The sequence below is a fragment of the Varanus komodoensis genome, unplaced genomic scaffold (genome assembly GCF_004798865.1).
Source record: "Varanus komodoensis strain SLA01 unplaced genomic scaffold, ASM479886v1 scaffold12, whole genome shotgun sequence".
Taxonomy (NCBI): Eukaryota; Metazoa; Chordata; class Lepidosauria; order Squamata; family Varanidae; genus Varanus; species Varanus komodoensis.
In genome coordinates, this window is record NW_025335349.1 from 23,632,919 (window position 1) to 23,644,296 (window position 11,378).

An 11,378-nucleotide genomic window follows, 5' to 3' on the forward strand; every position below is an offset into this window, starting at 1 on the left:
TAATGCTAGAACCCGCGGTCATCCCATGACGCTGGTTGGTGGGAGGTTTGGGGCAGATCAAAGGAAGTCGAGGCAGTGCAGGGTCAACCTGTGGAATTCTCTTCCAGGATGTGTGGTGGTGACTACCGACCTGGATGGCTTCCAAAGGAGACTGAGCAAATTGTGGGAGGATGGAGGCTGTCAGTGGCCACTAGTTCTGACAACTATATGCCCTCTCCAGTATCAGAGGCGATCGGCCTGTATACACCAGTTGCTGGGGAAGATGGGTGGGAGGACGGTGCATTCCTGTTCTGCTTCTAAGTTTTCTGCAGGCAGCTGCTTGGCCACTGTGTGTCTGGAATACTGGACTGGGTGGTCCCTTGGTCTGACCCAGCAGGGCTCTTCTGACGTCCTTGTATCTTCATTTGTTAAGCATGCACCTTCTGCCTGCCCTCTCAGGCCACTTCCTGACAAGCTAGAATATTAAGCCATCTTCAAACCATGTTTAATATTCTCGCTTATTCTGAACCTGGTAACTATGTTCAGATGCAATATGTAATGGTGGTTAAAAAGAGGCTTCCTGGTTTAATTGCAGGGTGTTTGTGCATGTGCAAAAGGCCAGTGTCAGGCACAGATGCTGGATTCAGCTTTAAACCGGGCTGGGTGTCACCACAGAGCACCCCTGGGCAGCTGCAGGGACCCCAGTGGGGCAGGGGGACCCATCACTACAATGTGACCCCTTGAAAACCAGCCAGGACCTGCAGCGTTAATTTCCCATGATCCCCTCTGACAAAACATTATTCCAAGCACAATAAGAAATTGTTGCTATCTGTCCCTAGCACACTGGCACCGTCCCCACATTTTGCCCTTAATTCTCGCTCTTCGGGATGCTTCATTAAATGTCATTAGTGAGAGTTGCCAGGGTTGCAATTGTTCAGAGCTTCCACAGAATATTGTCTGTTATCTTCTTCTGATATATGCTTGACCTAAGCAAGAGAACTAACAACAGTTCACGATGCCAAGCACCAGCTTGGCTATTCAATAAAATGGGACACTGCAGAAAGAATAAATAATGTAACAGGCGGAATGGAGTCTTTAGTGATGTAACTCTGGAAAGCAGTGGTCTACTCTTGGTCTAAGAAAATGCGTTCATTTATTAATTATATTTATATCCTGCTGTGTTTCCTTCCAGGGACCCAGACTGCCTTGCATAATCTCCCTCTCCCTCTCTGTGTTATCCCCACAAACATCTTGTGAGATCGGTTAGGCTGAAAGGCAGTGACTGGCTGGAAATCACCCCAGGACCTTCACAGACAGTGGGGATGACGCCCAGACCTCCCAAGTCCCAGTCCAACACTCGAACCAGGGTGCCGCACTGGCATGTCACAAGTATATCCAGATTTTCACCTGTGAAACACTGAAGGACAAACCCTGGGCATCTGTGTGGCAGGTCCTGGGGCTTAGAAGTGTAGCGTGCTGAGGTTGGTGGCTAGAAAAGATGAGGCAGAAGAGCCCAGTGCAGTACCAGGTCTGGCCGATCCAAGGGCTTCATGTCACCCGCCAGTAGCAGGAGACAATCTGGTGCTCCCGTATGATGCTCCTCAAGAGGGTTCCAGGCCTGAGCACCCACCATTCATGGTTGCTTATGGCAGGCTAGATAAGCAAACCAGGACAGACATTACTTTAAATCTGGCAGCTTCATGCTTACCCTTATTGTTATTTTTTACTCTGGAGCAGGCATGAGGGAGTGCATTCCAGATTTTAAAAGCCATCCTACTGCCGTGCACTGAGGTACTGACCCAGATTGGGAATCTCATGTCTACTCTAGAGTAAGAAGGGAAGGGGAGAAGTTGCTGCTAGACACGGATTTAAAATAGCATCTATTTGGCCCTGAACTTTAACTATTGAGGTTCCTGGTTCAAATCCTTGACATAATTCTAACTCATACTTCTGGCACTCACAGTGAAGAGATTCCAGGCCCAAGAGAATGGAGCTATGATTTTAATGCACATAATAAAGATGAATCAAGTTCTCTGTTCCATCTTTTCTGCAAAAATGGTCAGAGCTCAGAATCCCCTTTCCACTGAACCTGCTGAAAGTTGAGAACAGGAAAACAGAGGGAGCAAGAGGGAGAGAAAGTGAAGCAAAGCTGGAGTACTTATTTATCTTTCCACCAATATATTTCATAGTTTTGTCAGGTCTGTTTAATCAAAAGGAAATGAGAAATGCATTAAAGTAATAAACATTATAGCACAAGGAAAACACGGCCTTTCGAACCATCCTTGCGCATGAAGTTAAAAAACAGAGGCATAATAATACGCTGAAGAGTCCTGAGGAAGGTCAAAATGAAAATCTTTAAAAACATAGAGGATTCATGGGAGGTTAAGCGATTAAAGACACAGTCCTGCTTAAGCTTAGATTGAAAAAAGGCCTACAACTTCCCGCATGCCTTTTTCTGTCTAATCCTGCATGGGAAGGTGTCTTAAGTGTGGGGCAAGGGAATGAATATCACCCCAAAAGAGAAAACGCATAACCAAAAAAGAGAGCAAAAGATGATGCTGATCTCATAAAATGTGCACATGCTAATTTATATGCAAAGATACACATTTAAAATATTTATTATAATTTAAATAGAAATACACTACATCTCACTCGAGTGTAGAAGTCTATGACCTGCATGTTTGCTTAATCTCTTGTCAGGGTGGTAGTGATGGACAACTTCCAAGCCCAGCTCTTCCTTTTCATGGTGCTGCATTTTTATACCAAACCTGGGCTAGTCGTCTCTTAAACAGAAGTTCCCTTTCTATCCTCTGGCAGGCTTTCAAATAGTGGACTGTCCTCTGTAATAGCAGGCACTAGTCACCCTATCATCCTGTCGTCTCCCAAAATGCAGTGTTGACTAGTATTTCACATCTTCCTGCCTTCTGTCTTTCTTTTTCTTTGTTCAGCGGAACATATGATAACCCAAGCCAGCCCCATGTGTGGCTTCCTTCTCGTACTCCTTCTTTCCATGACAGAGTCTGCCAGTCTCTCCTTCTACTTCAAACATGGTTGCACAAGATCCAGGCTGTGAGGTGGGACTCTTGGTTTCAGATCCATTACTGCTTTTATAAAACATCATATAAAAAGGACATAAGCTTTAAGTGTTGGTGGGGGAATACTTCCAGGAAAGCAAGAACATTTAGATTTAATGTCCTATATATGAAGACCACTCAAGAAAAAGTGTTGCCCAGAAGGGGTTGCTAAGTTCCCCAGAAGTCTATTTGTGACTTTGTACAGAGCCACCACTTTTCAGAGATACCCCTCACAGTGATGAATAATAATAGTAATAAATTATAGACCATTTGCTGTCCTTTATGCAGCCTTCAAATCTACCTCCTGAGAGAAGCATCTCATGTTACCTCATGGTAGGGGTGGGACATGAGTAGTCAAAGAACAGGGAACCAGATGACATGCAAACATCTTTAGAGTTGGCCAGTATTTCTCCGTGTAGTTCACAGTCTGGGCTTTCTGCTTTGGAAAAGCCTTTTCCCTCATTTTTCCTCTCACAAGATGTTGGCATAAGGCACACACTGGAGTGCAAGACATCCGTGGTCAAACAGTTTGTGTGGCAGCTGCCCGCTTGAAGTCCAAGTGTCTGCCTGGGGGTCGTAGCATTCGAGGGAATCAGAGTCTTCGATGGCATTATCTGCAGTGAGGCAGCGACCTCCAGCCACATAGAGCTTTTCATTGATTGCTGCGGCCCCGTGATGCATCCGCCTGTCCTTCATGTCTGCACACTTCACAAATTTATTCGCTTTCGTGTCATACGCAATGACTCTCCTGGTATACCCTAGGAGGTAGAAACCAAAACCATTGTGATTGAGGAATACCCTCCATGTCAAATAGAGGACTATCCTCTGTAAACAAGGACACCTCTCCACCCTACATCAAATGCATAAAGAGGGTTGTTAGAGTTATAAGTGTTTCTGAAACGGAGATCATATTAATCATTTGGGCCTAGCAACTTGGCTAGCGCTTGATCATGCCATGGTGAGCAAATGGCTCCCGGGTCAACCCAATTATGAGAATAACTCAGTCCATTCTGAACACATCATTAAGACGTTCCTTAATTTTTTTCAGCTTACAATTACATGGTGACTAGAGTCAGATCCACCATGTCATACATCATTTGTCATCTGGTGCACCAGTCTCTGCTCCAGGGATGTCAAACTATGTTGAGCCCAGGGGTTCAATTTTGGAAAGATTTTGGAGGACGCCTTCCAGTGGCGAGCAGGGCCGGAGGTGAAGGAGTGGGCTAAAATACCTCAAATAACGGCCTATTTTAGCTTAAAGTTCTTATTGCCAGTATAAGTCCTCTTGAAGGTTTAGGAAGGACATTTCAGAATGGGGAAAGACACGTGCAAAAGCTGGGAAGCCACCAAATGAGAGGCAGCTGGGGGCAGGGGAAGGGGAGGGTAGCCATGTGTGCAACCCCAGAGAGCTGGACTGGAACCCCAGGTTTGGCATGCAAGCCGGAGGTTCAACAACAACTTTTCAGGTTGCATGTTCAAGCGGAAGTGCATGTACATGATGCACCTCCTTACGCTCCCTTTCATAAACCCCGGTCTGATCCGGACACCTGAGCCATAGTCCTCTGCACAGTCTCCCACTACCTGCCAGTTCCGGGGCAGAGCAGTGGCAAAAACCAGCCGCTTAGCCCAAGAACTCCAGGCATAATTCAGCTGGTGCTGGGAGCAATCTCTCTGCTGTGCTGAGCCCTTCTGCCCAGAGACTGAAAGACCTGCACTGTGGACGCAACTCTGCTTGGAACACTCTTCCAGCGGCATCTGTGGCTGAGATGCTCACAGGAGCCTTTCTGTTCAATTTCTTCGAGGGGCTAGAAGGAGGATGGGAGATAACTTGGTGAAGGAGGAAGCGGGCAAAGAATGGAAGGAGCTTCCTTTTGCTTCAGTTCCCTTATCTCTACTCTTAAATTCACAGATCTAATCGGGGGGATTAAGGGTTTTTGGTTTTGGCTAAATTTAAGCTGGTAGATAGCTCAGTTCTAAGGTCGTGCAAACAGGCCTCGGAAAGCTGGCCCTTTGCCAAGTTGTTATTAACAGCCATGTTTTATCATGCAGTGGTTTTATTAACTCAGAACCAGTGTAGGTTCAGCCTTCAACAGAAGTAGGTGATAACAATGCAAAAGAAGGCACTATCTAATTAAATGTGAGAATTGCATTACTGGAGCCAATGAACTCTGCTTTGCTTTGTTGTAATTCTTCAAGGAAAGTTCGAAATAAGCGGCATGCTTTTTTCATATGGATACAAAAGAATCTGTTTGTTATTTTTTGCCATTTTCAGTTCCAGTCACTGATAAGCCAAAAACAAACAGGTGATGTTATAGCATGTCTACTGGATAAATGCAAACTTATTGGCAGTAAATCTCTTCACTTTAAGAGAAAATGAATTATGTTTGAAATGAGGTGAAATGTTTGGGCACTTTGTTAAGTAAACCAAAAAGCCTACGGCTTCAGCTTCTCAGCTGACTCATTTCCAAAAATATTCAGAATACATTGGAAGACCTCATTTTTGAAAATACTTTTTAAATCTCTGCTCTTTTCACACTTTGAGCTCCCTTGTTTTCCCTCATATGGAGCCATTTCGTACATTTTCCTTCTCAAAAGAAAAAAAATCCATATTAGAAAAGCACGTATATTCATATGGATATTGAAGCATAGCTGTCATATATTTTTTTGTGTCGCATACATATTGGGAAGCCATGCTCAGTTGTGGCTGTGAGAAAGTCCAGTTCTAGATCAGAGTTGGGCAACTTGTGGCCTTCCAGATGTTTTGCTCTGCCTGTCCCACCCCTGGATGAAGCATAAAGGGGGCTGTGAATGGGACAAGTGCTAGGTCTCATTGGTCCCCTGGTGCCCCCCATTAAAGGTTCACTGTGGGACTCGGAGCAGCAGCTGCCCCGCCTAGAGCTATTCCTCAGAATTTTGGGCTGTGAAAAACAAACATAAAGGAACATACAGGCTGGTATCTTTGCTATGGGTCCTTCATGTCTGAGTCAGACAACTGATTTGGATGGTCAAGTCTCCCATGTGGGACCTGGAGTAGCTTGCCTCTTCCTTGATGTTCTTAAGGATGATAAATCAAAGCCACACAGCGTAAGACGCTGCACAACTTTATGCAGCCATAGTTGCAGAAAGGAATGACAATGACAATAGTCTGGAGAGCCATCTGAGTGGGGTGACATAACGTGGTGTCCTGCAACAGCAAGGGGTTGGACCTGATGGCCCCCTCCAAATCTACTGTTCTATGATTCTACGAATTTTAACCCTGAGCATTTCAGTTCTGGAACTCACTTGAGAACACCTGAATAACCATTACCTCCAACGATGAAAATCCGGTCTCCAATCACAACTGCTGGCGCACAAACATTCTTGACCATTCTGGTTTCCATTCGGAACCACATATTCCTAGTCACATGATATACCTGTGAAGTACAGGAGATGTGAAATAGATGCCTAGATTTGAGGTACAGTGAAGAATGACATATTTGCATCCCTATAGCTATTTCAACCCTCTCCTGGACCACAGACAAAGGCAACCTTCAGATGTGCTGTATTACAACCCCCATCATCACCACCAGTGCCCATGCTGGCTAGGCATGTTGGATATTGCAGTCTAACACATCTGCAGAGCATCTGGTTGGGGAAAGCTGAGCTAAGAAGAACCATGTACATGAATGGATTTAGGCCAGCCTCAAACCTGAGCAGTTAATTGCTGAATAGCACAGGAAGGGTAGCTTTCAGGAATGTGAGAAAGGAAACAAAATATTATTTTTCCTTTCCCTACCTCCTGAGCTTGAAAGACTCCTGTTCCAGGCTGGCTGGAGCCCAGAACTGGAGCACTCCTGTTTGAAAGCAAAGATACCCTGGATTGCTTGCTATATTCCAATGTGTATTTCTGTTTGCCCACTTTTGATGTCAAAAATTTGGACCCTTTGGGACAGATGAAATGGCAGAACCTATGTGAACACCACTAGGCAGGCAGGCAAAAACCCACCATGAATGGCAGCATATTTTAGCTTAAAGCTCTTGGTGTTGGTAGCTAAGTTGTAGGAGAGCCATTTCAACTTTTTCAAAAGTTGGGGAAGCACCAATCATGGGAAGTTGGGAGGAAAAGGTAAGGCCATCTGGCCATCCCCAGAGGGCTGGAATGGGATTTCAGGTGGGCTGGATTTACCTGTGTGCTAGAAGTCAAACACCCCTACGATATAAAGGCAGACTTCTATATTGCCCACTGAATCTTGACACATTCACTTTGGAGATGGCAGAAGCAGCTGATTGTGCTCAGTGCCAATAGTCTGTCAAGGCTGGAATGATGCAACTGGCCAAGTTCACCCGAGATGGGGAGGTCGGGGAGGTACCTGTATGAGTCGGACCGGGTTTTGCATCATGTCTTCCCCTCCAAAGAGATAGATCCTTTGGTCTTTGGCGGACACAGCAGGGTAAAGAACAGCAACAGGCATATTTGTCATTTGCTCCCAAACATTGTAGATGCTGTCGTATCTTTCCATGGAATTTAAGATTTCCTGGTTATCTCCAATACCCCCAATGGCAAAGATATAGTTTTTATAGGCAGTGCTCCTATGGGAATATCGTGCAACTAGCATGGGTTCTATCAGCCTCCACTGGTTAAGTTTGAGAGAGAAAATGTAAACATTGCTGCTGACGTGATTGTTCCCATTCCCTATGGGAATGCCTCCAAGGAGATAAATGTTGCTGTACAAGCTCACTGCGGAGGCCTTGTAGAGACGTGTTGGGTGTTTGGCCAGACTCAGCCAGTGCCTTGTCTTCTCATCATACAGCAAGACGTCCCTCGTTGTCTGTTGGTTGTCTTTGCGGCCACCAATCAAGAGAAGGAATTCTCGGTATGAGTATCTCCGAGGAACATGCCACATAGGTTTAGCATCAGGAGCACTGATGCTGTACAAAGAAAACATCTGCCTATTGGCCAGCTCCAAGATGCGTCTACAAGCAGGGGATGACTGAATGAGAGAGTCATTGGCAATGAAGTGGAAGAAAAACGTTGGATGAACGTACTGAAGCCTTACTTTCTTGAACAAATCTTGGATATAACCTTGACGTTCCTGTAGGTCATGCCTCACCCAAACCATGAGAGCCTCAAAAACCTGTTCTTCCTCTCCACAGAGCTCATCATCTCCAAGATAGTCTATCAATTCCAAGGCACAAAGTTCTTTTAGGTCCTCTGATGTGGCTACTTCAGGGAAACATTGCAGGGCCATTGCTTTGGCTTTCTTGTTGAGAGTCTCACAGTACAAGATTTCTGAGAGCCTGATGAGGCTGAGGCAGTTGTCTGGTGTCAGTTGGTCCTGGAGGTAGGCCGAACAGGCCTCAAATAGTTTTGTGTACTGGAGCATGGAAGCTGTCTCCATGAGATACAAAACATTCTCCGCTGTCACAAGAATCTCTCCTGTGTAGACATACATGATAATACAGTGGAGAACGCCTGAGTCAATGCCTTTGAGGTTGACTTTTTCTTGACCACTCTCTTTGAAGTTATTGCAAAACATTGCCTTGAAATAGGGGCTGCTTGAAGCAAGAACATTCCTATGGCAAGGAATTTCAGTGTCACTTGTGCACAGAACGACGTCGGTAAGGATTCTGTTTTGCCGCAAAATGTTCAGCTGCTTTAGCAACTCAGAGGAGAAATCCTGGTCCCTGAAGAGGAGCTCTTTGGGGGATTTCTCTTCCATAGTGGAACCAGAAAGAGATCAACAGCAGGCGAGCACGAATTCTCTGTGCTGTTTCCTGAAAACATTTGATGTGAAAGATCACAATACAGTGGCCCCTATAAATATTGTCTGTCTAGTGTCGAAATGAGAAGACTAACTACACATACCAATAAAAGGGCAACTAGATGAAGGAAAAGGCATACAACAAATCTTCTGTCAAATAAGCCATTCTGGAGTTACCCAGTTTCGGCAGCCCGCTTCATAAAAGGGATAGAATTTAAAAATATGTGAGAGCATGGGCTGCAAAGTGATTGTGGTGATTAATGGTCAAACCCAGAGCAAACATTTTGTTTGGGATACATATCTGCAATTCATGCATGCTAGCCTTTCATTCCATTGGAGCATTTACAATTCTGTATCTTCCATCTCAATCACCTCCCTCTTCTCCCTACTACCCCGCTTAGTCATTCCCAAAGAATGCAACTCTGGCAGAGCAACATGACAAACTCAAGTCCTTGGGTCTAGGAATCTGTAGGAAAAATGATATATTTATTTACTCAGAATTGCTTTTGCTTTCATATCAACCAGGAACAAGAGCTGCAGATTTCTTATTCTTTACTCCGTGTCAAAGTCTGCTAGAACGTTTCCCCTGGCTCTGCAGCACCCCATTCTCATATGCAGCCAGCACATTCTTCATAAAATGGATCCAATGCTTTATCTAGAAAAGAAAAGAAAAGAAAAGAAAAGAAAAGAAAAGAAAAGAAAAGAAAAGAAAAAAGAAAAGCGGTAACGCTGTTAGATTTTATTGTGGCGTGGGGCAAGGAAAAGTTAATTTAAAGTCTCTGCTACTCTTGGGAGAGAAGGACAGCTGCAAGCTAGCTTTGCAGCCACCCGCCCGGCTCCATCAGTCAAAACCCAAATATATAAACTTTGTATTACAGCCTACATAGTTTAAATGCAGTGGCTAAAAACACCCACACGTGTCAAGCAAAATGATCTTCCAGTTCTAAAGGCTCACATTTGTAGTGAAATTGTGGCAGATCTGTTTACCTTATTATTCTTTCCCTGCCTTCAGTCGCTTTGGCTTGTTTATTCTCTGCTGAAACGTTCGATGGCTAGATCATGAATATGAATGCTATTTTTTTTAAGCCATTAAACTTCTCGAGATTGTTCTTTTGCTGGCAAAATACTCGTTGAGGGGAGATTTCTGGGTTTGTTTAGTATCAAGGTACTGTCACACTGATCTCTGGAGTTTGGTTAATGAGGTAGCAGGACGAGGCACTGTATACATTCCTAAACTAAGAATAGTCACCCATGTACTTTTCAGTGTTGTCCCATGTGACTCTGCAGTTCGTTGCAGAACAGCGCACTACGGAGCATGCTCAAGGCATGTTTTTCCGGCAAGTGTTTACTTACGAAAATAGATGCGCAGATGACGGATGGGGCACTTACAAAAGCCCTGGCTGGAAACCACGATGGGGCTCTGAAACAAACCAGTAATTCGAGAAGCTTGTAAACAGTCTGAAACTTCTAGAAGCTTCTTGTTTTGTGCGTTCATCCTGTTTTAGTTACTGTTTCTTACATTTGGTTGGGTTGGGATGGTGAGGGCTACATACTGAAGCTCCATATTACTTTAAAATGTTGGCATTTCCATGAAAACAGTGGGAAAGACCTAACAATGGTAGGTTATGGAGCAATTTTCATGGGAAGGATAAATCCTTCACTTTACATTTATTAGATTATTCCAAAGTCCAAATTGTAGAGCAACACCAGATGGCCAAAGGTAGTGCATGAACTGGACAAACACAAATTTGACCAACAGCACTTTGTGTGAGTGATAAACCCTTTGACCTGGTTTAGACATGTTTGTATGTGTCTTGATTTCTTTGCGCTTGAGGACTGGCTGGCGGCTGAAGATATGAAGCGACTCCGCAGAGAGGTGCCCTGTCGAAGTTGGTAGGAGAGCAGGGCTGGCTCAAAGCTTTTGCTGGCCCTCGGGCAAGACTCACTTAATGGGTCCCAAGTGAGTTGTCCCTCTAGCCAGTGTTGTCACCAGCTGCAGCTCCTCGTCTCCCCCTCCTCTTTCTCAACATGGCAGCCACGAGCTTGTTTGACGATCAAACAGTGAGTGAGCAAGGGGGCCAGGGCACCTGTCCCTTCCTTACTGCCACCACGAACTGGACAGCTGAGCAAAGTGATTGCAATGGCGACATGCAGAAGCAGTTTCGGGAGGTCATTGTCCACAGGCCGACTGCCAGTGCAGGCTTTCTCTGGAATTCTGTGGGGGCTGGACTGGGAACCTGGGAGAGTCAGCTTTGGCTTTTTGGCCAGTTTGAGTTGCCGCTGTGGGTGGGAGCATTATCTTTGCCAGTCTATTCTATGGTAGACCATTGTACTCACAGCAGCCACCATCAGATGGGCTGTGGCCTGGTCTTTGCTCCCTTCTACCTAGCCTTCTTCCACTGGCACTAGCTGTGCCACAGAATCATAGAATAGCCGAGTTGGAAGGGGCCAGAAGGCCATCGGGTCCAACCTCCTGTTCTTGCAGGAGAGTAAGTTCCACCGTCCCACTGAGATGATTGTCCCCTGTGTTGTAGGACACCACATTACTGCCATGTTGAGAAAGAGGGGAAGACGAGGAGCTGCA

At 45.2% G+C, this 11,378-nt stretch overlaps 1 protein-coding gene across 1 annotated transcript; it reads right to left on the minus strand.

Annotated features, from left to right (window-relative positions):
- Positions 1–2,186: 2,186 nt before the first annotated feature.
- On the minus strand, positions 2,187–10,000 carry KLHL38 (kelch like family member 38). Its single transcript, XM_044421495.1, has 5 exons — positions 9,782–10,000; positions 9,289–9,449; positions 7,403–8,807; positions 6,361–6,466; positions 2,187–3,811 (listed from the first exon to the last, which is right to left on the minus strand). The coding sequence occupies exons 3-5, from the start codon at positions 8,750–8,752 to the stop codon at positions 3,525–3,527; spliced, it is 1,743 nt and encodes a 580-aa protein (XP_044277430.1). The 5' UTR covers positions 8,753–8,807; positions 9,289–9,449; positions 9,782–10,000; the 3' UTR covers positions 2,187–3,524.
- Between the last annotated feature and the right edge of the window lie 1,378 nt (positions 10,001–11,378).

Bases quoted from the DNA above. Each gene is read 5' to 3' on its own strand.
- KLHL38 (XM_044421495.1), bottom strand. From the start codon at position 8,752: ATGGAAGAGAAATCCCCCAAAGAGCTCCTCTTCAGGGACCAGGATTTC. The intron at 6,467-7,402 runs GTACCTCCCCGA...TGTACTTCACAG, and splicing joins ACCCGGTCCGACTCATACAG to GTATATCATGTGACTAGGAA. The intron at 3,812-6,360 runs GTAATGGTTATT...TCTACCTCCTAG, and splicing joins CCGGATTTTCATCGTTGGAG to GGTATACCAGGAGAGTCATT.